General features: G+C 37.6%; 1 protein-coding gene and 1 long non-coding RNA gene across 2 annotated transcripts; one reads left to right on the top strand and one right to left on the bottom strand.

The window, feature by feature from the left end:
• Nucleotides 1-5,496: 5,496 nt before the first annotated feature.
• On the top strand, nt 5,497-7,856 carry LOC131156416 (pentatricopeptide repeat-containing protein At3g12770-like). Its single transcript, XM_058110088.1, has one exon. The coding sequence runs from the start codon at nt 5,644-5,646 to the stop codon at nt 7,081-7,083; it is 1,440 nt and encodes a 479-aa protein (XP_057966071.1). The 5' UTR covers nt 5,497-5,643; the 3' UTR covers nt 7,084-7,856.
• Nucleotides 7,857-18,101: 10,245 nt separating this feature from the next.
• Nucleotides 18,102-23,203, bottom strand: LOC131156417 (uncharacterized). Its single transcript, XR_009136990.1, has 2 exons — nt 23,025-23,203; nt 18,102-18,909 (listed from the first exon to the last, which is right to left on the bottom strand). It is a non-coding gene; the product is annotated as an uncharacterized LOC131156417 (long non-coding RNA).
• Between the last annotated feature and the right edge of the window lie 1,492 nt (nt 23,204-24,695).

Here is a 24,695-nt window from a genome sequence, read left to right on the forward strand (position 1 = left end):
CTATTGAAATAATGAGCAACGCGATAAAATGTCAGTTGTACAAGGGCAGTGATTGGGAGGCTATGAGCGCCCTTAAGGACGGCGTTGAAACATTCGACGAGGTTTGTCGTCATATTCCCATACCTTCTGCCCCCGTCGTGGCACTGAGTCCACATATGAGGAGCGATTTGATCGAAGAACGTCTTTGCGGGTTCCCCACCCTCATCAAAGATCTTCTCCATCCACATGTTAAACTTTCTGACCTGATGCTGCCTTCCCGCGCGCTCAGCCATTCGCTTTAGATTGACACTGTGTACTTTCGTGTTGAAGTTGGTTATAATGTGTCGAAGGCAGAATCGGTGGTGCGCACGCGGTGGCTGCCAATCGGGATTGTGAGACACTGCAGCGATGATCCCTGGATGCCTATCTGATATAAGGAAAATATCGTCCCTATCGGTAATGGAACGAAGACAACATAGAAACCAATTCCATGTGTCTAAACTTTCCTCTTGCACAATAGCGAATGCAAGGGGGAATATTTGCCTATTTGCATCCGGGCACGTCGCAATAAGGAGTTTTTGCTTGTACTTACCGTACAAGTGTGTCCCATCTATACAGATCATAGGAGGATAGTGGGGAAAACCTTGAATAGATGCTGCGAACGCCCAAAATACTGATACAAATGTTACGGTCTGATCACTGCCGGGTATAGGGTTCCACCTCCACTTTACGACAGTACCAGGATTATAAGTGCACATTGCTTCCATCCACCTAGGCAACGTCTGATAAGACTTCTCCTAATCGCCGAATACTTGGGCAATTGTCTTCTGTTTGCCTAACCAAATTTTCTTATATGAGATGGAATAGCCATAACGACGATTTATGAATTCTTTCAATGTAGCGATTGAGGTCGACGCATCACCCCTTATCATATTCACAACCTCACTAGCAATAAGGGACGACGTGATTTGGCTATGGTCTTGCGAGAGGAGTTCATTCAAGCATGTGTGTGGACCACCATATTGAGTGATTTCGAAGAATCGATGTTTCTGACGATACATCGCACGTAGTCTCCAACTGCATTCAGAGTTCTTACACCTAACAACCCATAATAGTGGGGTCAACTGCAGGACGTAGAAGTCATGATGCGTTCGAGCGTGGTATATTCGCACAGCAGCTATCAATTGATCTTTCGACCCGAATAGCATCCCTTGACTCAGTTCTGATGATTCATCCCAACGAGTTACCCGTATAGGAAGCTCGTCACCATGGGACAAATCTGCAGCCTCTACGTCAATTACACCATACATAGGAGGTTCGTCCATGAAATATGCCGTATCCGTGCCATCGTTCGATTGACGGGGGGGTAGGTCGACATCATCGGGGAACTCGTTCGTCCCTTCACCAATTTCCTCCTCATACGTGTCATCTTGTAAATGAACATCGTTCGTGATATTCATCCCCACGTCCAGCGCGTTGTTCGCTATTGTGAACAACGATCCTGGTTGTTCTGTTGAAACATCTTCGCAAACACCATGAAAATTCGTATGGATAGTAGTTCCTTCATACGTCTGCGCCTCGAATGACAATCGTGGACATTCGTTCATATCCACAACAGGCATCCCACCAACATCTGCATCTTCTTCCTCCGCTTCAACCACGTGCTCAATAGACGTTCCCGGCTGCCCATGTGTGGCGACACCCATCTGAGGAATGAGTTCAACATACAGTTGCACAGTCAAATATGTCGTCCCTACGCAATTTGCATCCAACACCATGCGCAAACCGTAATCACTAGTTACGGGAACAACCTCATAGAAGATTGTATCATGATGCCCCTTAATCGGGTATCTTGCGGTTAGCCGCAATGCATTTTGATTTGGATCAATTTGCAAATACTTGTATATCTTCGTATGCAATTTAGTTAATTTACACCTATGACCAATTCTAATAGGTTGAACTGGCGGAATACTATAACTAACACCGGTTTGGCCGGTTATAATGTTACCCCCCATGTACAACAATACCGGAACTGGAATACTGCTTGAACTTCCTGCCATCTAGATTGACGCCTGGTAAATATAAAAGACCTACGCAAAACAATAATTTTATGTATAAGTCGTATGCTAAGTGAATAGTGAAAAAAAATTATTTTCAATACATTAATGTGCACATTATATTCTTTAAATGGGTTAGGGTACACTCATGTAATTATATGGGTCATAAATGGGTGACCCATTTAGACCCAAAAATTAAATGGTTAAAACGGGTCTACCCACTTAAACCATCGGCCCATTTAAATTTTCAACCTAATCATTTATAATAGTATTTTATTTAATGTATCACATTTAAAACTATACTACGAGCAAGTAACTAGTATAATAATTAAAATCTCTACGTGCATAACATAATTATGGATTGTTCAATTCGAACATTTAAAGAATTATGAACGTAGTTTGACTTGGTTCGATTTTCAAACTAATTAATATGCATGCATATTCATAATTGCATAATTCGTTCAGTTTAGATATGCCTGTAATTATGTTGGTTTTTAATTCTAGTATTGGTTATACCTATTATTTGTAATTAAATTACATAATTAAATAATTAACATTATAATATTAAAATCTCCGGTGCATGATTTTATAATTATGGACCATTAAAATATAATATATGCATAATTACACAATTATGTGTATGCATGTAATTTTATTTGGTACGATTTTCCAAAAAAAAAAAACTAATAAGCATGCATGAACATACATTACATATTTGGTTCAGCTTAGATATGCTTAAAATTATGTAGATATGTAATTATATTTTTAACTACACCTATCAATTGAAATTAAACTATAATTACGTAATTAATATCGTTATTCGGAAATCTCTGTACATAATTTTATAATTATGGACAATTCAGTACAACTATATTCATAATTACGCAATTATAAATGTACACAATTGGTTTGGTTCATATGCATGCAACATGCATGTACGTAATTACATAATTGGTATGGTTTAGATATGTCCATAATTATGTAGGTATATAATTATAATATTGGCTACACCGAGCTATCATTAATCAATTAAACTACATAATCACGTAATTAACATTATAATTTGAAAATATATGTACCTAATTTTTTAATTCTGAACAATTAAATCTGAATATGTACGTAATTATCTAATTGGTTTGATTTAGATAAGCATAATTAATAGTTTGGTTCAATTATCCAAACCATCTAACATGCATGCATGTACGTAATTATATAATTGGTTCGATTTAGATACGTCAAAAATATGTAGGTATGTAATTATAGTAGTAGGTACATATCATTAGAAATTAAATTACGTACATAACTACATAATTAACATTATTATTTAGAAATCTAACCACATACATAACTACATAATTAACACTATTATTTAGAAATCTATGTACATAATTTTGTAATATGAACAATTTGGTCTCAATATGTACGTAACTACACAACTATATAAATATATATATGTATGAATTGGTTTGATTCAGTTTTCCAAACTATTTTTTTCATAAAAAAAAGAATTTATGTTTAGAAAGAAGAGAAACTACAATGTGCAGGGACAAGAAGTCCACTATAAAAAGAGAGAAAAAATAAAAAGGAAAAAAAAAAAGAAAACAAAAAAACACAAGATCCCATAAAAGAACTAAACAAAATCAACTGAGAAACCCCCTTTTCAAAACCTTACCATCAGAATATACCGAGCTCTTCAAATTTGCTAACCCTCTTTGACCTTTCACCTTTCAACTTTTACCACCATCAGACACACTTTATTTCCTCCAATATCACTAAACTTTAAATCCATTTTATCCTCAAGAATTTGAGCTTCTAAATCCTCCTCGAAAATCTCCTCCACTAGAATGAGAAAATTCCATCCCTATGCTGAAACTTATTCAACAACCCATCATTATCAAAAATTGAAGCTCCCTCTAGACCTTCCAACAGGCATGGATCAGCATAAGATAAATCCCTTATTTCATCACAGGAGCCAGAAACCTACCCATATTTTTTTGGAAATCTATCCAACAATAACCCCCCCAGCACTATCAAAATCACTATTGTCATCACTTTCTAAATATGAAACCTCATTTTAGCTTTTCTAATCTCATTTGAACCTACTGCAATCATCTCAACTTAGGAACTTTCACAATACTAAAGTCCCCTTTAAAACCTCTCCTTAGTACAGTAGTCGTTGACTCATCAGAATTTTCTCTCTTATCTTCAAATACCTTCTTTATTGCAGCACCCAAACAGGCTGCCTTTCAATGAGCAAAAACCTTATTACCTTCAAATTTATCCATTTAAAGACAGAAAACAACACACTCCCCCAACGCTGCTTTTTTTCTACTCTTCTCCACACCACCTTCTAATACATTTTCGGAACTAGACACAATTTCATCACCACCTATTTCTATTAACATGTATGCATGTACATAATTACGTAATCACTTTAGTTTGGATATGTTCGAAATTATGTAGATACGTAAATATACTATTGGTTACATCTATCATTTGAAATTAAACAACATAATACGTAATTCTAAACTATAATGACATTATTAATTAAAAAAACTAACCTTCCTCTAGATGCAGTGCCAGAACCCAAATACTCGGAACGCGGCGTGTGATATCAAACCAACTCAAAACATAAACAATTATCTCATGTAAATCTCTTAAATGAAATATTCACGTTATTTTTCTAAATATTAAATAACATACCCCATCACGATCCCTTTTAAATAGCCTCGCCTCGCCTTCGCTCGAGCCCGAACGGTCACCTGCACCTCGAACGGTCACCTGCCAACGCAACGGTCGTCTGCAAGCTCGAAGCTTCGTCTGCAACTTTTCTTCTCTTCTCCTCTGCACGATTGTGTTCTGAGAAGGCTCAGGGAGGAATTCAGCGCGCAAAACAAATCTCGCAGGTCCAACCTGCGAGATTTACCACGTGTCACGATCCCTCGGAATCTCGCAGCCACGCGTCGCCTATCCGCTCGAGCGCAAAACAAATCTCGCAGGTCCAACCTGCGAGATTTACCACGTGTCACGATCCCTCGGAATCTCGTAGCCACGCGTCGCCTATCCGCTCGATCTCTTCTCAAATCTCGCAGGTACAACCTGCGAGATTCACCACGTGTCACGATCGCTCGTAACCTCGCAGCCACGCGTTGCCTCTTCGTTCGATCGCTTCTCAAATCTCGCAAGTTGGACCTGCGAGATTTCTTCACCCGTCGCCACACGTCACGTTACACCTGTTTCTTTCTTTGCCACGCGTCGATGGCAGAGTAGCCACCAGTTTAAATTTCGCAGCATGAAGCTGCGAGATTACGTGAGCATTATTTTGAAAAAAAATTCCCTGTTCAGAGTATTATTTTATATTTTATTTATTTTTAATTATAAAACGGGAAAAAACTCCAATTACTTCCCTTCTTTTTAAACCAACTGTCATGATTCGTTTTCAGTTTATAAATTTAAAAACCGAATTGTTTGCTTCCATCCTCGTATGACCAAAAGGAAAATACTTGGTGTCGTTGGCCTGTGTACAATAACATTACCGGTGATTGAAAACCTACAAGTTCAGTGAGACTAAACGTCCAAAACGCGGCTTGCTCACATTTCTCCGTTCATGTCCAGCCAATGCCACTTGCATCATAGTCAGAAGTTTGATTTCATCACCGCCTTCTTGCACCAATCTCTTCAAACGAAGAATCTCAGAGTCATTAAGAAGCTCCACTCCCACCTCCTCAGAACAGGCTTGCTCTTTGTATCGCTCTCTATTCATGCCAAACTCATCTTCTCATACACCTCTTGCCTTCATAGAAACACCCTTCAAACCTTAACCAGCTTCTTCACCTGCATAAACCCCACCAACCCATTACCCTTCAATGTGATTATTTCCCATTTTTGCCAACATGGATCTCCTTTTCTTGCACTTCATACCTTCTCTTTCATGCATATTACTGGTGTTCCATTGGACACGTATGCTCTATGTAGCTCTTTAACGGCTTCGTCTACTGTAAAAAATGTTACAGTTGGTAAGCAGTTACATGCCCATGTTGCAAAATTAGGTTGGACGTCCAGTGTTTTTGTGGGGAGTGCTCTAGTTGATTTGTATGCCAAGGCGTTGCTTATTGGAGATGCATCCCACATGTTCGATGAAATTCCTGTTAAGAACACTGTTTGTGCAAATGCACTTCTGTCGGGTTTTGTTGAGGCCAAGTTGTGGGTCGAAGGACTTGAACTGGTCCAGAGGATGCCTGTGCTAAGCTTGAAGCCCGATCATTTCACATTATCAGCAGCCTTACGTGTGTGTGCCGGGTTATCCGCAGTTGAGTTGGGAAAACAGGTGCATGCCAATCTGATCCGCACAATTTTTGACATGGATACTGATGTGTTTCTGCAGACTTCATTGATTGAGATGTATGGCAAGTGTGGCCTAGTGGAAAAGGCTTTGCAAGCCTTTAATTCGAAAGGTGTTGGACTACGACGAAACAGGCAAAGAGATGTTGTCTTGTGGACTTCAATGCTTGGTGTGTATGGTAGAAGTGGGCAATTTAATGAAGTGATTGGATTATACAAAATGATGTTGATGGAAGGGATCAGACCAGATGGGGTGGCATATGTGACAGTCCTTTCAGCTTGTGGTCATTCTGGCCATTTGGGACATGGGTTTAAGTATTTTGAATCCATGGCTCGGGACTATGGCTTGGACCCTGGCCCGGAGCACTACAGTTGCCTGGTTGATTTGCTTTGTAGGGCTGGTGAATTGGACAAGGCATGGAAGCTTGTGAATGAGATGCCTTATCAAAGGAATAGCAGTTGCAATGTTTCCATGTGGGGTGCTTTGCTTAATGGTTGCATTGAAAGTGGGAATGTTGACTTGGGCAAATTGGCTGCTCAAAGGGCACTTGAGCTGGATCCTCAGAATGTTGGAATCTATATTTTGTTATCAAATTTGTATGCTAGGTTGCGTATGTGGGATGAGATTGGGCAGTTGAGGGAGTTGGTGAAAGAAAGAGGGTTGAAGAAAGATGTTGCGTGTAGTTGGATAGAGTTCACATGCTGAATTGTAGGGCTTTGGAGAATGGGTATGTTCGGCAAACGGGTATTGTTGATTTCAGAGGATGATTCTATTGAAGAAGGTTGTATAATCTATAGAGCTACTAAAGTGATTCCTTTTTCCATTCAAGGTGTTACAGTCCAATTTAAATTCATTGTCAAGGGAACTTCCCCTATACCTATATCTTGAGTTGCAAATAACTGGATTATGGCATCTGATTGGAAAATTTAAAGTCTTACGGATTGTGAAGAAAGTAGGTACATAGGATTGGCTTGACTTTCAAGATTAATAAAGGAAATGCTTTGGCATATGGTTCAAAAGCAACATGAGGCCAGAGGATATCTTTACGATGCACCATTTGAAAGGGATTTTTTTAAAAGAAGATTATTCCACATGGATTCCTTACTAGGCTTATTCTGAAGCCCAGTGCTGCATCTGCTTCTGCTCCGCAGTGCATATTGAAGCAATCTCATTGTATTTGTCAGGAAGCAAGCAAGAGCAGTACTAGCTAGTACGGTGCCAACCATGGAAACAGAGCTTGGACCGGCAGCTAGCAAGGATTTCCCAACCCAAGATATAAGGGCACTGATCAAATTCATCGAAGGATCTTTTCATGATCCTGCAAAAAGGGTTGTAAGATGAATGCTCTGGCTTCCCTTTGCCATGTTTTCTAGCTTGTTGTACATCAACTCTTTGACATTCCTTGTACTTGGAAAAAAGGAAAAATACCTCAAAAAATTTTCACTTAGGAATAAAATGATCACAAGAAATTTCAAAAACCCTGATTTCTCTATTTTGAATCAAAATCTCAAACATAACTTCAGTTGACTCTTAATCACCTTTTGTTCCTGGCTAGAAATATTTTATATTGCTTCCCAAATTGTATCATCTTGTGAGCTGTGAGGATTAATGTAATGTTAGAAAGGATAACATTTAAGGACTTTTTTTCATTTAAAAAAAAATAACAAATGGATATAGTGTAAATTAACGGGATACCTTTGAGACATCTAGTTTCACCACGAGTACTTGCTTAAATACATATTGAAATATCTTTACCATGACCATGTGAGGGTGCCTATCTATTTCTCTTAAATTTTAAAACTCAAGTTGAAACCTGAAGTACATAAAATCTAACAAAATAACCCGTCATAAAATCTTATTACTGGTGTATACAGTCGATATAGCAACTTCAGTGCAGGAAATACAACTGCAGTAGATTGGATGCTTGACGATTCAATGAGGACCCGCATCGTTTAAACAATTTCTTACAAGTCTTTCTTGTGCTGGTCCAAGTGCAAATTTGTCATCGTGTGATTGATGAATTCTAAATCTTATGTGCAGGAACAATTTCTTATGTCTTTCTCCTTGTCAAAATGTTTTGATCGAAACAGAGAAGTTGGTAGCTACAAAGAAGTCATCCATTCAAACAAAATAAAAATCTATTAGCCATTTTTTCCTCCTTGGAAATCCTTGCTAGGAACAGATCTTGCTGACAAATGAGGCTGCTGATTGTTGAGACTGAAGATTTTTAGATCACATTTTGAAGAATTCACATGATCCTAGTTTGTGAAATTTTAAACTAGAGTACCTTTTAGATGAACAACCAACATTTTTTAAGTTCTATCTCAAGCCTGTAAATGGACCATGAAAAAAATTGTACTCAAAATTTGCTGAGATGCATGAAACCTAGAACAGTGAAAGCAAAATCTCTGGAAGCTAATAGGAGTCATATCCAAAATGGTAACAATCCAATAAATCCTTTTTTGGTTTGAATACTCAAAGAAATCATGTTTTGCTATCATATCCAAAATCTAAACTAACCTTTTAATTTATCAAATTAAGTACAACACAAGAAATTAGCAACCTTCATCAAGACATGCACTGCATTCAATGTTGTAATGTTTGTTCTTGAAAATTAATATGTGTTTGGTTCCTGTAAATAATTTGTAAAGGATGAACGATTGACCATAATTATTCATTGATATTCTTGTTGGTATTTATTTATCTATTTATTTATTTTTCTTGTTTTCATGTACACTGCACTATTCACTGTGGAAAAAAAAAAGAATATTTGGTGTTGGCAATCAATTTGGTTACCAATGAATTCTTATTGATTGAATTTAAATTACAAGATGTCTTCTCCTAATATATACAAAAGCTAAGACATAAAATCAGCAATTAGCTCCAGAAACCAGCTTTGTTGAAAATCAGCTCCAGAAAAAACCAGCAAGCTGCTCCTCCAGCTTTGCTGAAAATCAGCTCCGGAAAATCAGCAAGCTCTGACCCACATTTAATGCATCCTGATTTTCCTCTAGTTTCCTCAATACTCCCCCTCAAGATGGAGAAGCTATAGAGTGGATTCCCATCTTGTTCAGTAAATGATGAAACTGTCTACAACCGATTGCCTTGGTTAAAATATCAGCAACTTGTAAATTTGTAGAAATGTGAAATGGTTTTAATAAACCTTCTTGAATCCTTTCCCGAACAATGTGGCAGTCAATCTCAATATGCTTTCTTCTTTTATGATAAACGGGATTGGGTGCAATATAAATGGCAGCTTGATTATCGCAAAATAATTGTACAGGTTGGTTGAGAGTTCCATCAAGGTCTTGTAACAGGCTCCGAAACCAAACTAATTCACATGTGGTAGAGGCCATTGAGCGATATTTGGCTTCCACTAATGATCGAGATACTGTTATTTGTTTCTTTGATTTCCACGAGACCAAAGCATCTCCCAGAAAAATGCAAAAACCAGTGATTGATCTCTTTGTCTCTGAGCATGCTCCCCAGTCAGCATCACAGAAAGCTGCCAACTGCAGTGGTTTGTTAGCTGGATAAAATAAACCTTGTGATGGAGATCCTTTTATGTATCTCACAACTCTAAGAGCTGCTTTCCAGTGAGCCACTTTTGATTGGTTTTGAAATTGACTCAAGACTTGCACGGAGTAAGAAATATCTGGGCTTGTGAACGTTAAATATAACAATCGGCCAATTAATCTTCTGTACTCTTTTGGATCAGAAAGTTCAGGTCCTTCTTCCTCATTAAGCTTCAAATTTTGTTCCATTGGAAATTGAACGGATTTTGCTCCAATTAACCCACATTTTTGTAAGATTTCTAATGCGTATTTTCTTTGGCATATGGAAATCCCTTTTGAACAGCCTAGGAAAAATTTCAACTTCCCAAGGTCTTTCAATTTGAAGTGTTTTTCAAGATACTCTTTCAAGTGTTGAATTTCGGTTTCATTATCTCCTCCTATCACCATGTCATCAACATAAACAATCATGACAGTGAAAGAAGTGTTTGTTCTTTTGAAAAATAGTGAGTAGTCGGCCTTGGATCGTGTGAACCCAATTTTGGTGATAATTGAATTTAACTTGTGATTCCATTGCCTTGGAGCTTGTTTCAAACCATAAAGGGACTTTTTCAGCTTGCATACACAATTCTCCCTCTCTCTACCATATCCCGGTGGTAATGACATGTAGATTTCCTCTTCCAAATCACCATAGAGGAAAGCATTATTGATGTCGAGATGGTAGAGGGACCAACCTTTAGAGACGGCAGTGGCCAATAGGCAGCGAATGGTGGACATTTTTGCAACTTGGGAAAAAGTCTCAAAGTAATCCTCCCCTTCCTTCTGTGTATATCCCTTTGTGTCACGGTCCGACTATTTTCACACGGTTGTGAAGGGGCCGTGCGGCGCTAGCTAAAGCACTCTTGCTTAACTAGCCAGCCTATCGTTTACCAACATTCATCCACGAAGCACTTTCATTAACATTCAATCAGATAGCAGCGGAAATAGTAATCAATTCATGAAAGCCGTGGCAACCAAGCAGTAAACATTGAAGCAAACGTAATTCATTAACAAATCCTCCGTTGACATGTTGTACTTAGCGAGGGAGGCAAGTAGGCTAAGCACGTTGACAATTGCTAGTGAGTTTTACAATGACTAATGAACACACCCTCCCCTAAAGAGGTTTTTATGTAATTATCATCCTGGCACTAGGAAACATCAAAGTGACCGAGGAGTCATACTGCCATATTTGGCTTACAAAGACTCTACTAGCAGAAAATAACCCTACACTAGTATTTACATGATGGAACCATCCTAAGCACACGAGATAAGCGGTCACAGGCAAGCATAATGCCCTGAACAAGCTTAGCTCGTGACACTTTGCTACAAGGCGTGCCTTGTGTCTTTCAATGGTACCATTTGCTTTATATTTTGTTTTGAACACCCATTTGCATCCCATGATTTTTTTGCCTTTGGGTAGTGCAGTCAACTCCCAAGTGCTGTTGTCTTCAAGGGCTATTAGCTCATTCTGCATAGCCATTTGCCAATGAGGATGCTGGCTGGCTGTGGCAAAAGAGGTGGGCTCAGGTTCCATGGTGATGGCTAAGTTGAAACTACGGTGAGCTGGAGACATGTTATCATAATTGAGGACAGAGGAAAGGGAATGAGATTTATCTTCATCCATTTTCTGTACAGCAGGAGAAACATGTGGCACTGCTAGAGAAGTAACAAGTCGGCAATGGAAATCCTGGAGATAGCCAGGTTGCTGTCTTTGTCTTGTGGATCTTCTCAACTCAGGATTAGAATGTGCCGGTGTGGGTAAGTGTAGCTCGGGCTGGGAGGAGTCACTAGGATGAGAGTGCTTTGCGGGTGGGTGAACTTCAATGGTGGCGTCATGGCTGTTTTGAGCAGGTGCTGCTGGTGTAGACTCAGAATATTCTGAGATGGGGTTGGGTATTACGGGCAGGTCATCAAGTCTTGAGAAAGGAGGTGTTTGTAAGAGTGAGGGTAGCTGATTTGTGTTTAGGAAGGGAAAGGTGTTTTCATAGAAGACTACATCAAGACTAATGAAGGTTTCTTGAGTCTTTAAGTCAAAGAGTTTGTAACCCTTAATGCCATTCGGGTATCCTATGAACAAGCATATATGTGCTCTTGGATCAAACTTGGATCGGTGTGGATTGAGGTTTGATGCATAGCATAGACATCCTAGAGTCTTTAGGTGAGAATATGAAGGAATTTTAGAAAAAATGATTTGATATGGGGATTGGTTTTGGAGGTTTGGAGAAGGGATTCAATTTATTAAATACCCTGCTGTGACAACACATTCTCTCCAGAATTTTAAGGATAAATTGGCTTGAAATCTAAGAGCTCTTGCTACATTCAACAAGTGTAGGTGTTTTCTTTCAACAATGGAGTTTTGTTGGGGGGTATAGATGCAACTTTGTTGGTGAACTACCCCCTTTGAGGCAAACAATTTGGTCATTTGTTTCCTTGATTGGATCTTATTCCTTTAATCTTACATTGAAATTGATTTTCTGCAAGATTGAAGAAATTTTGTATGATTTGTCTTGTTTAGCCTTTAGAACGCATGAGGTAAATCCATGTCATTCTACTGTGGTTGTCAGCTATTGTTAGAAAATAATGAGCACCATTGAGTGAACTAATGGAGAAAGGGCCCCAAATATCCACGTGTATTAAATCAAAAGGTGCATCAACAAATTTTTGACTCTTGGGAAAAGACAAACAGGTTTGTTTTTCCATGTGACAACTTTCGCATTGATGTTTGTCAACAAAAGGAGGGATTTTAGGTTCTATACTATGCAGTAAATTGAGGCGTTGATTGGAGGGGTGTCCCAAACGTAAATGCCACAATTCTGGTGTCAAAATAGATAAAGAGTTGGCCACGGGTTGGTGAGATGGCAGCTTGTTCCTGAGCTGATCCTTCTCCAAAAGATAAAGCCCTTGTTTTTCTCTAGCAATTCCAATCGTCTTCCAAGTGTCCAGCTCCTGAATAAAACTTTGTTTAGCCAAGAAAATGAAACAATAGTTTAGGTCTCGGCTAATCTGATTTGTAGAAATGAGATATAATGGAAGTTAGGTATGTATAGGACATTTTTTAGAATGAGAGCAGATGAAATGATGATAGTCCCTATATGTGAAACTGGTACCGTGGTGCCATTGGGTAGGTTAACCGAGACATTTTTCAAAGGCCTTTTTGTGGGAGTAGATCAAGAGATCCTGTGATGTGATCAGTTGCCCCACAGTTGAGGATCCATGCACTTCTATTGGTGATGTTGTTTGTGCAGCTTAAAGAATGTCGCAAGGAAATAGATGAAGCAGCAAGAAGCTCACCGTTATGTTTTGGTGAATTTATACCTTGATTTTCTGAGTTGCTGCTAGATGGAGTGGAATTTTGGCATTGCAAAAGGGCTATGAGCTGCTGTATCTGATCTGGCGAGATGTTCAGATTTGTCACTCCTGAGCCTTCATCTGAGGATGCATTGTTGGCCACCTTCTGCTGGTTCCCGCCTCCAGTTCTTGGCTTATACAATTCGTGGTTTGGAGGGTATCCATAGATTTCCCAACAAGTTTCCACGGTATGATTTGTTCTCCCACATTTTGTGCATGATGCTCTCTCTTCAGGACCCTATCCCTTGTAATTTCCTTTTGTCTACTTGACATTTCTCTTCTGGTTCTGAGGTTTGCCACTGTTGACAGTCATTGCTGCAGATTTCGAAATACTTTGGACCGGGTTAGTAAGCTCATGATTTGCTTCTCCTTGTAAAACAAGGTTGAACACATCATCTAGTGAGGGCAGCGGATCCTTCAACAGAATTTGGTTCCTTAGGTCTGCATGAGTGTCATCCAATCCCATAAGGAATTGCATAATGTGTCTTCTCTCAAGCCTTTTATTCAGCACTGAAACAGCGCCACAATCCATTGTCGAGCATTTGAAAGGTTCTTCGTACCTCATTATCTCTTCCCAGATGAGTTTCAACTTGGAAAAGTAGACACTTGCTGGATTTTTTTCTTGTTTAGTTGTTGACAGCTGCTGTTCAAGCATGAAAATTCTGTTATTGCTTGACCTTGCAAACCTTTTCTTGAGATCATTCCATACAATTGATGCGGAGTCCGACCACATGATGTATCCATCAATCTCAGGTGAGAGACTGTTGGTGATCTAAGATAGGATCATATGGTTGCATCTCTGCCACTGTGGGTATTTGGCATCTGTATCGGTAGGCTTTGTGATGGTGCCATCGATGAATTTGTTTTTGGCTGAGAGAGCTACATACATAGCTCTGCTCCAAGCATGATAATTATGGGGGGTTAACGGTTGTGAGACTAAAACAAGTCCAGGGCTTTCCCCATGATGTAGGAAATAGGGATTGAAAAATTCATCTTCAGATTGGTGAGGTTTGGCCATAATGAGGATTGGTAAGAAAGAAGATATGGAGGTGAAGGTGGGATGTTAGGATCGATAGAACAGAGAAATTCAAAGCTCTTGCTCTGATATCATGTGGAAAAAAAAAAGAAAAAGAATATTTGGTGTTGTTAACCAATTTGGTTACCAATGAATTGATTGAATTGTTGTGCCGGGCACCCCACTTGTGCAAACACCAATACTACAACTATTGCTATTGAATATATAAGAAATTAAAGCAATGCAGAAACTAATAATAAAACAGTAAAAAAAAACAAGACAAGAAATTTACGAGGTTCGGTATAGAATTACCTACGTCCTCGGGCGCCGATGATCAATCCACTACTTCTTGACAAAGTACAACTTTGAGGTGTGTTTTACAAATGAAGAGTTGACCCACATTTAATGCATCCTGATTTTCCTCTAGTTTCCTCAATACTCACTACCACGGTTTTCTCTCGATACTTTTAAAATTGAGACATCCAGTGACACATGTTTTACATGTTGGCAATCGATTGGTAACCTTTTTTAAGAAGATTTTGTAAAATGTAAATTATTTAATTATTATAATTTTAGGTTTTGTGTACTAGCTATTGGCCTTAAGCAATAATTTGATCAATCTTTGTTAGCTTTGATGTAGTTACTTCGATTTACAAGTTATATCAATTCAATGAATATGTTGACTACATTGTTGTTATTTCAACTTACAAACTGTTGTTTGTGTTATCAACTTATCAACTTATCATTTTCATTTGATTTCCCATTGTGTGTTCATATAAGAATTGTTCTTCAAAAATGATAGGAAAAGAAGAGGAATTGAGATCTTAAATATTTGGTTCTTTTTGTTGGCTGTGTAAATAAAAAAAACTATCACTTTGATCCTATGACTAAAATATTTTGTTTAGTTGATATGAGTTTTCATTTCTCGATAATCTAACACAAAACTCAAGATGAGAATATATTGTCATTATTTGTTTATTTGCTTAACAGACAGGAAGTAAGGTAAAATGTGAGCAAGAAAATTATGGGCCAATTGGGTCAATAAATTTTTTTGACGGGGATTTCGAATTCAATATTTATTAATTCTTGGATTAAAATTTAATGGGATTTGAAAGTTTAGTGTATATAACTTTCTTGGAATATTAAATCCCTTTGTTTGGGACTTGTGTACATTTTTGAAAATGTAATATTATAAGCGGTCAATGTATATTTGAGCACTTAAAAAGGTTACTATCACATAATCTATTGGTGCACCTTGTTATAGAGGAAAATTTGTTTCCATGTCTCTTGATTGATGTGAATTTACAATTAAAGATGAACAGAGGTGCCAGCCAGTGTATCACAATCTGAATATGCTAAGATAATTGAGAGCTTGTTGTTTCTAATGAATTATATTCGTCTTGATATAGCACATGCATTTTATAGACTGCGTAGATATAATCAGCATCGTAACTGAGACTACTAAGATATCTGAGAGATATCATAGATTATGGTATAATGTATAGTAGATTTCCTGTTGTATTAGAGGGTCATAACAATGCTATCTGAATCTTTGGTTCATTTGAGATAAAATCCACTAGTGGTTATGCCTTTGCCCTAGGAGGGGGTGTTGTGTCATGAAAATTATCCAAGCAAATTGTTATAGCTCGGTCCACCATGGACTATGAGTTTATTGCCTTAGAGATGGCAGAATTGAAGTTAACGGGCTAAGAAATTTCTTAGAAGATATCCCTTAATGAATGAAACCAGTTCCATTTGTGTCTATGCATTGTGGTTGCCAAGTTGCAATAGTTCATACAAAGAATAAAATTTATAAAAAGAAAAACAGGCATATCTTCCTAAGACATGATGTTATAAAGCAATTGCTAAGTGAGAGGGTAATTCCCCTACATTGTGTAAGCTCAAAGATGAATTTAGCAGATCCTCTAACTAAAGCACTAGGTAGAAAGCTAGTGTGTGACTCATCAATGGGAATGGGGCTTATGCCTGTAGCTGAAGGTCAAATGTGATAGTAACCCAACTATGTGATTGGAGATCCAATGAAGTAGGTTCATATGGGTAATAACAAGTCATCGGTTGTCCTTATATCAACTATCATTAAGAAATTTATAAATGGCTCCTATGGTGAGGATAGTGTAAGAAGCAATTGTGATGTTGAACACTTGCTCTTGATAAATTCCATAGCCCTTGTGAGTAGTATGCTTAATTGCAGTGCAAACTTTATGGTTTCACCTATATGAGTGTGGAATGGGGGCGCTCCTATGTAATCTTAGACAAGATTACTAGAGCACTTATGAAATCTAGCCGAGCTGCATGGTCTATTCGCACCAATCTGCATTGAATAGGTAGCTTAAAATTGTAATGTAGATGTTGAGCTTATTTGATTTACAATAAAAATTATGGTTCATAGAGACTTAATGTTTCACCATATTTTTGGGAGTTACAACTTATCTTCACAGGTTTGGTTCATAGCCCAAAAGGCACCAGATACAATACATTACATTCTAGTTGATTAATCCAAATATTCTTTAGTCTTTTAAAAAAGAGGTGGATTGTTGGTATCTTGTAAAAACAGTATTTCAAAAGCCTTTACTGCTTCTTTCCTTTAACAATCGCTTAAAGAATTTATTCAGTTTTTTAACAATTGTAAAAACGATTATGACCGTTTATGTGACTGTTTTGTGACCGTTGTTATTAAATGTCTTGTGACCATTTTTGTTGATCATTTTGTGACTGTTATTAACCATTTTTTATCGTTTATAATAATTTTTTAATATATATATATATATATATATTGAGGTAGAAATTTATAAGTACAAAAAATGTTATGATTTTCTTCTTCCTCACTGAATTATTATTCTGTTTGAATATCCTTTTGTTGTTCATCTGATCATGATTTCTTGCAAGTTGTGACTGTTGTTGAAATATATCTGTTTGGGTTAACCAAACTGTGTTGTTCCTATCTCCCAATTGGTGAGTGCATGCCAATTGAAAGGGTTGTTGTATCTTGGGAGTAAATGCCAACGAGCCTTCTGCACCATATTGGAGGGGTCAAATCTTCCCTAAGGGCAGTGCTATGCACATCTCAACCGATAAGTTTTCTCAAATATTTTATTTTTATTCTTAGATTCATTTTTCCAACACTTCTTACCAGTTAGCATGCTTATGATCAACATGATAACACCATCAATTATATTGTTGCATCAAAGCATATTAAAGATTCACTTCTTAACATACTAAGATTCATTTCCTTCTTGCAACATCAATTAAAATTCAAACTATGGACCATCATTGGCAAACCCCTCAAGTGAAATGCAACCAGGCTACTGCAGTCACCCAGAATGCAATTGTTGGAGATCAACCACCATGCCCCCTACATTTCTGACATGGCAGTGTGGAACTGAGGAGACTAATGGAGCGAAATCAGTAAGGATTCCGTTTTTCCCCTTCTTTATGGTCTCATCCACACTTTAATTCACAATGATGGCAGAATCTAAAATTTTCCTTGCCTGCATAAAAACACTTTGGCTGCCTGATATTCATGTGTTTCTATATATCCCAATTAAGAAATAAAATAGTACTGCCTTTTGTGATATAAATCAATTTCTGAGTGATTGGTGTAAAACATGGGAAATACTCCTGCAGCTGCATGCATTAAATTCAAAACAGCAGAATCCAAATATGGCTTCTCCATGCTTTTCAAGCCAGGGTCAACATGGGAATTGGATCCAAGAACAAGAACTGAAAAGAGAAAAAGAACAAAATGGATAAAATGGGAGAAATATTTAGCACGACAGAACTAAAGAAGAAAGAAAAAGGATTTGAAATTAATAGCAACCTTGATCAAGACAATGGCTTCAATTAATTTTGTAATGTGGGTTCTTGCAAATTAATTACATCTTATGTAGATATATGTTTGGTTCAAGTACTTATTTGTAAATGATGAACTATTCAACAAAATTATTCACTCATCTTCTTATGAGTTAAGAATGCTTTTGTCTAACATACTAACACCATTAATCATATTTTTGGAGCTTCCAAATTTAGCTGATGAGGAGTCGTCTAATTGCCACTGCCTTATCAGTAAAGATTCATTTCAATATTCAGTTGAAGATTGATTTCCTTCTTGCATCTTAGCATATTAAAGATTCATTCCCTATTAAAAATTCATCTCCTTCTTGCCTCTTAGCACATTAAAGATTGATTTCCTTCTTGCATCCTCAGCATATCAAAGATTCATTTGCTTCTTGCATCTAGCTCATTGAAGATTCACCATCTTCAATACTCAGCATATTAAAGATTCATTTCATTCATGCATGGTCATTTAAAATTTCAAAATATGGATGATCATCTGCAAAACCCCCAGATGAAATGCAACCAGGCTACTGCAGTTACCCAGAAATCTGTAGTCAGAGATCAAAACACCATAGCCCTTTCGTGCATTACAAGGCAGACTCAGCAGCAACAACAATTATTTCCTGACTCAGTGCCTGTTGGATATAGGTTCTGCCCTACTGATAATGAACTCATCGTGCATTACCTCCACAAGAAAGTCACCAACCAGCCTCTGCCTCCCTACAAATTCATTGATGTCAATATCAACCAGCACAGCCCGGACTACCTGATACATGCAACTCTCATATTATCCCTCTTCTTCTTCTCAATTAATAATAATATTGTGTGTGTGTGTGAATATACATGCAGGGAAGTATAAGAATGTTTGGCATGGGATGTTCTATTTTTTCACCAAGAGGAACAGTGGGAGAAAGCAGAATCGTGCAGCAGGGGATGGGGAAGCACTGGTGGGATTTAGGAAAGCTTTAGTCTTCTACAAGGGAAAACGCCCTGGCATCAAAACTGATTGGGAAATGCAAGTGTATAGGCTCAGCAAAATCACACCTGGAATGGAAAGACAGCTGCAGAATAAAGATAACATGAGAAGCATGCAGTTGGATGACTGGGTTTTGTGCAAGATTTACAAGACAAAAATATCATATACTAAGGCAGCCCAGAAGAGCAATGATGAGGAAGATTGCCTTGGACTACAGGAAGATGCAGCATCATCAAAAGATGAAACAGAAAGATTAAATACTTGGGTTGCCAAGAAGAGGGTGATGGGGAAGAAAGGCTGGGACTGCTAGCAGGCACAGCATCAATGATTGATGAAACGAAAAGATCAAATACTGGTACAGCCAAGAAGACCAAGAAAAAGGATGATATGGAAGATAGGCTGCCGCTACTCTCTGATGCAGCATCGACCAATGAATAGGCTGGTGCTCAATCATCAGGCGATGGTTTATAATTTTGATGATTTCTTTCATCTCCAGAACAAAGCTAGCTTGCTGCAGCACCCCAAACCAGCTGACCACTTGGACTAGCTAGGGGCATGGTCTTAAATTTCCACGAAATTTTCGAAATTTCGGTCAAAATTTCCGATTTCCGTCACCCTCGAAATCGAAATGGCAGTCGATTTCTGTCTCGCATAATTTCCGTTGAAATCTCAACGAATCATTTGAAATTTATTGAAATCTGAAAATTTTAGCGAAACTTGTCGAAATTTTAACTATACGATGAAATTTCGTCAGAATTCAAATTAGAAATTTAGGAGTGAAGCGAAATTTCTACCTTAATTTATTTTATCGAAACAAAAGATTATTACAAGTGCTTTTGAAATTATATGAAAAAATAAACTTACAGTAACATTTTATTTAACCATTCAGATCTAAAACATTATTATTTATATAATAACTAATATTTAAATGATTTATGAATTTCATTTGTATTAACTGAATATGTTTAATGTACATTATCTTACAAATATGTTTGATACACATACTATTTTACAACTTTTCCACCTCAGTCTCATACAAAACATAAATGTATTTAATTTGCAATATATTAGTCCTAAAACTTATATTATTATGTTTGTTAACCATTTCTGAAGTTTCACAAAGAATTCCATGCTTTACTACTAATTTCCGTTATTTTTTTCAAATCAAAATCGAAATTGACATCGAAATCTAAATTTCCGTACATTTGGAGCTTCAAAATTTGAGTCAAAATCGAAATTTAAGACCTTGGCTAGGGGGAATCTTATTCATCTATTGTTTCCTTCTAGTAAGCTGGCTTGCAATGTGATCCTTATATGTTGAGTTGATTATTATTATTTTGCATTAAGGTTAAAAAAAACTGCCCCTTTTGCATTACGGTTTGATATTGCTTTTTGTGCATCATAACAATTATAAGCTGCAATCAACATGAAAACCTGTGTACCACATGAGAGCAGTGTGCATAGACAAACGATATAGGACGGACACATCTACAATCCATGTCACTATGTTTCAATGATTAAACAATAAGAGGATGCAATTTTATATTTGAAAAATAATGGCTGTTGTCTAGACCTTTGTCCTAGGGGAGCTATAGGACTAGATGCTCAAATTTATATTTCTAATAACCGAATAATTTGCATTAATCAAATGTTACTACCCAAATGGAGAAGGTATAGGATTCATAATCATAGGGATCTAACAAGTTTTACTTTGGTTGTTAGCTAACTGACACAACCACCCTCCTTTACTCAGGCTTGGACTAGATGTGTGTTAAAAGAATTAGGACATTGAGTGCATCACATGAGGAGGAGTGAGATCTAAAACAACTTGAAATGAGATTGTAAGGATTTAACAGCTCTTGAATTGTTACAAAAAATTGCCGATGATTGTGTAAGCAGAGAAAGATTTATATAGGCAAATGGGACTTAAGGCTTATTGTTTTATTGTAAATTTGAAGATATAATTGGTTTGGTTCCTAGAGTGCCAGAGCATATTGATATTTGGATCGAAATGACTACAGACTTGCAGTAAGGCAGTAATAAATGGACAGTTTTCTAAAGCAGTCATTTGAATTACCCTTTCCCTGATGTTTGAGAGAGACCTTGGATTTGGATTTTTGCATGGATTTGGATAAAATGTAATGCAAAATTATATTGAATTTTTTCCTAAAGGGTGTCCCTAGGCCATAAGACTCCCCACTTTGAAAGGGTAGGAGGAGGGTTGTCACAGTGTACGTAGCCTTACCCCTGCTTTTGTTCCAATCCACCTAAATCCAAATCCAAAACTTGAAATCATGCTCCCAAACACAGCGTTCAGGTCATCCCTGCAAGTTTATCTTTGATCATATGCATTGAATTTCTAGCTTGTTCTAGGTGAGAAATTCACTTACGAGTTTGTCCCACATCAGAAAAATGAAGTGGAAGGTTTAGACTCAATAGGCTTAAGCTTTTAGGTCAAGTTGGTGCTTGTTCATGTGTATCAAGCCCCCATGAACTCCCCCGGTGCTAATAGTTCCTACAAATTAATAAATAATATATATAGTACCAAATTAATGTATTTGTTCAATTGATATTTCAGGGAGCTAAGAACCTACAACTGAATTTAACCATGATCGCATACATCAAAATTTTTTTAAACTGAATTTAATCAAATCCACCCAAAAACTGTGATATTTGATTTTTTTTTTTTTTTAAAACCAAAATGCTAGCCTCCTCGGGGTTATATCCTGGGAGATGTCACAGCGTGTGAAGTTTAGAGTCATCTTGTGACATGCCCGGAGTACAGCTCGTTCTGTGTTTTGTCGCCTTGCCTTCCAGAATACAATCCAAGGAAGGCTAATACTTCCTTCTTCTTTTTTTAACCTTTTGTCACGTCCATAGTTTTTTGGCACGTGACCAGCCGTAACTCCATCTAAAATCCAATGGGGTCACTAGGCCTAGGCAAGAATTTGTTGTACAAATCATCATTTGGAACCAAGTTAAAAGCCAATTAAGAGTGAACATGTTCCATAAGCAACTAAAAACGTGTTTCATTTTGTAACAAGCTCTTTACATTGGGCTGTACTTTTCATACAACGTTTTTCTCACTTCCTAGTCTGCATATATAACAGCTGAAAACTGAACACACGCTTAGTATCCTTATTGCCTTCCTGCCAACCTTTAACACATGTCAAAATGGTAGTATCTTGGAGAACTCAACATGTGGAGCTCTCCTTCAGTTTGAACCTGAAATTATTAAGGAATAGGGTGAGCAACCACAACCTCAATAGACATCCTTAACTCCCCCTTATTCAAATAAGGATAACACATGATTTCTTACATGTATGCATGATCATAAGGTGCATAAACACAATCTTTATTCAAAGCAATCTGTTCATCTAAAGTGACCAATGCCAACATTCAAATAGCATGCATTTACACATTTTTTTTCCAACATAGCAGTGCTATCCCAGCTAAGTGCACGTGTTATCTCAAACAAGTGCCAAATTCCAGCTTGGCCAACCACCACTTAACGCAGAAATACCCTTCGGAGGTTTAGGGCCTTCCACCCAAGGGAGACACAATCCCTACTTGCTCAAATTCCACAATATCACAGCCACAACAACACATGGTGCCATCTATTTTACCAAATAACAATTCAACATATGCGTACACAAGCTTTGCCATAGCAAGGGAAACCATAGTTCTTACAAGAGGAATATCTATCACATGAAAATTTTTCAAAAAACAAGATATGCAACTATGATAACCAAAGAAACACATGCATTATGCAGTCATATCAAGTAATTAGAGATAACAAACTTAAATCTTCCTTATTAGGATTCAACTTTATACAAGTTCCTACCCTTGTTTCCTTTAAATACCCAAAATCCCTAGGTGAATAAATGAAAATTAAGAACACCTACCTTGATTTTCAGCTTCTTCAACTTAGTCTCAGTTCCCCTCTGAATTTTCTGTATTTTCTCTTGATTTTCTCTGAATTTCCTTGATTTTCTGCAAAGTTATCTCTCCCTTTCTCTCTCCCCCCCTCTCTCTCTAGAGCTAGGGTTTTCAGCCAGAGTTTTGAATATTCTTTTCTATGGTTAGGCTGTTCTACAGGCTGGAAAAGTCAAGACAGCAGCTGGACACATGGCAGGACCATAGCAGCTGGTGGCAACAAGGATCCTGCAGTGCTGACAGGTGTGCACTAGGTGTCTGCTGCTGGTTTTTCAGAACTGCCAGGTGGCAGCTGCTGGTTTGTAGTGCTGCCAGTTGTCACATCTGGTTTCAGCATGCCTCATATTTTTTTTTTTCTTCTCTCCCCAAAGCCTTATGCTATTTAAGTTTTAGCTTGACCCTCATAATTTGCTTTCATCTAAGTCCCTCCTACCCCTAATAAGTCAAAAGGAATTTCCAATATCAGATAACACAACTCAAATAAAAAAATAACATGGCTAGCATAAACTTATTTATTGAAAAACAAAACAAGTCATGCTAATTTATCAAACTAGTTTAAATTTATCGTGGCCTAAAAGGTATGGTTATGTTGTAATATGTGGCTCCTATGTTGAGTGGAATGCATGTACAAAGAGAAAACATGGTAGAAAACAAGAATGCTGGTTTTCAAGATCAAACCGTCGATGGTTTCACTGAAATCGTCGATGGTTTTGCCAAGTGCAGAAGAAATAGTTAGACTTTTTTTTTTTTCCCGTTACATCGACTGTTTGGTCTCAACTTTAAACCGTCGACGGAATGACTGAAACAGTCGACAGTTTTGCTTGATTACTCAACACTGGTTTTCAAATTTTGAATTGGGAAGTTGTATAGGTTGGGTTTCGGAGGGAAAACCTCCGGGAGGGTTATATATATACATGTTGTATGATATAACTCTGTGTCTTTAGACAAAAGATAGTGAAAAATCATTGCCATTTGCTCCAATGGATGTAGGCATTGCCGAACTATGTAATTATTCATGTCATTGTTTTATTGCTTTCATATAATCTGCATGATTGTGTTTTTATGTATATTTTATTGTTGGTTGCTGCATTGTAAGATCGTTTGTTTCCGCTGGCATTAATTTGCATAACAAATTGGTATCAGAGCAATAGGTTATGATGGCCTATGGAATTTCTTCTACAAAGTTCGATGTTTTTAAGTTCGATAAAACAGGAAACATCGGACTATGGCAGAGAAGGGTTAAGGATCTTTTAGTGCAGCAAGGTATGGTGAAGGCATTATACGGAGGTCAACCGAATGTAACAAGTCGAAAGGAATTGGAAGCGAAGGCTGTGGCGACTATCAGACTTTGTCTGGCCGATGACGTGCTGTATCACGTCATGGATGAGGAATCTCTTGCGGCTGTTTGGCAGAAACTTGAAAGCTGGTATATGTCTAAGTCTTTAATGAACAAATTGTATCTTAAGCAGAAGTTGTATTGGCTTAAGATGGCGGAGGGTTTGGATTTGAACCAACACATCAATATATTTAATCAGATTATAAGTGATTTGATGCGGGTTGATGTGAAGTTCGAGGAAGAAGACATGGCTTTGATGCTATTGAATTCCCTACCAGCGTCTCATACGTATGAAAATCT

Source organism: Malania oleifera, chromosome 5 (genome assembly GCF_029873635.1).
Source record: "Malania oleifera isolate guangnan ecotype guangnan chromosome 5, ASM2987363v1, whole genome shotgun sequence".
NCBI classification, from domain to species: domain Eukaryota; kingdom Viridiplantae; phylum Streptophyta; class Magnoliopsida; order Santalales; family Ximeniaceae; genus Malania; species Malania oleifera.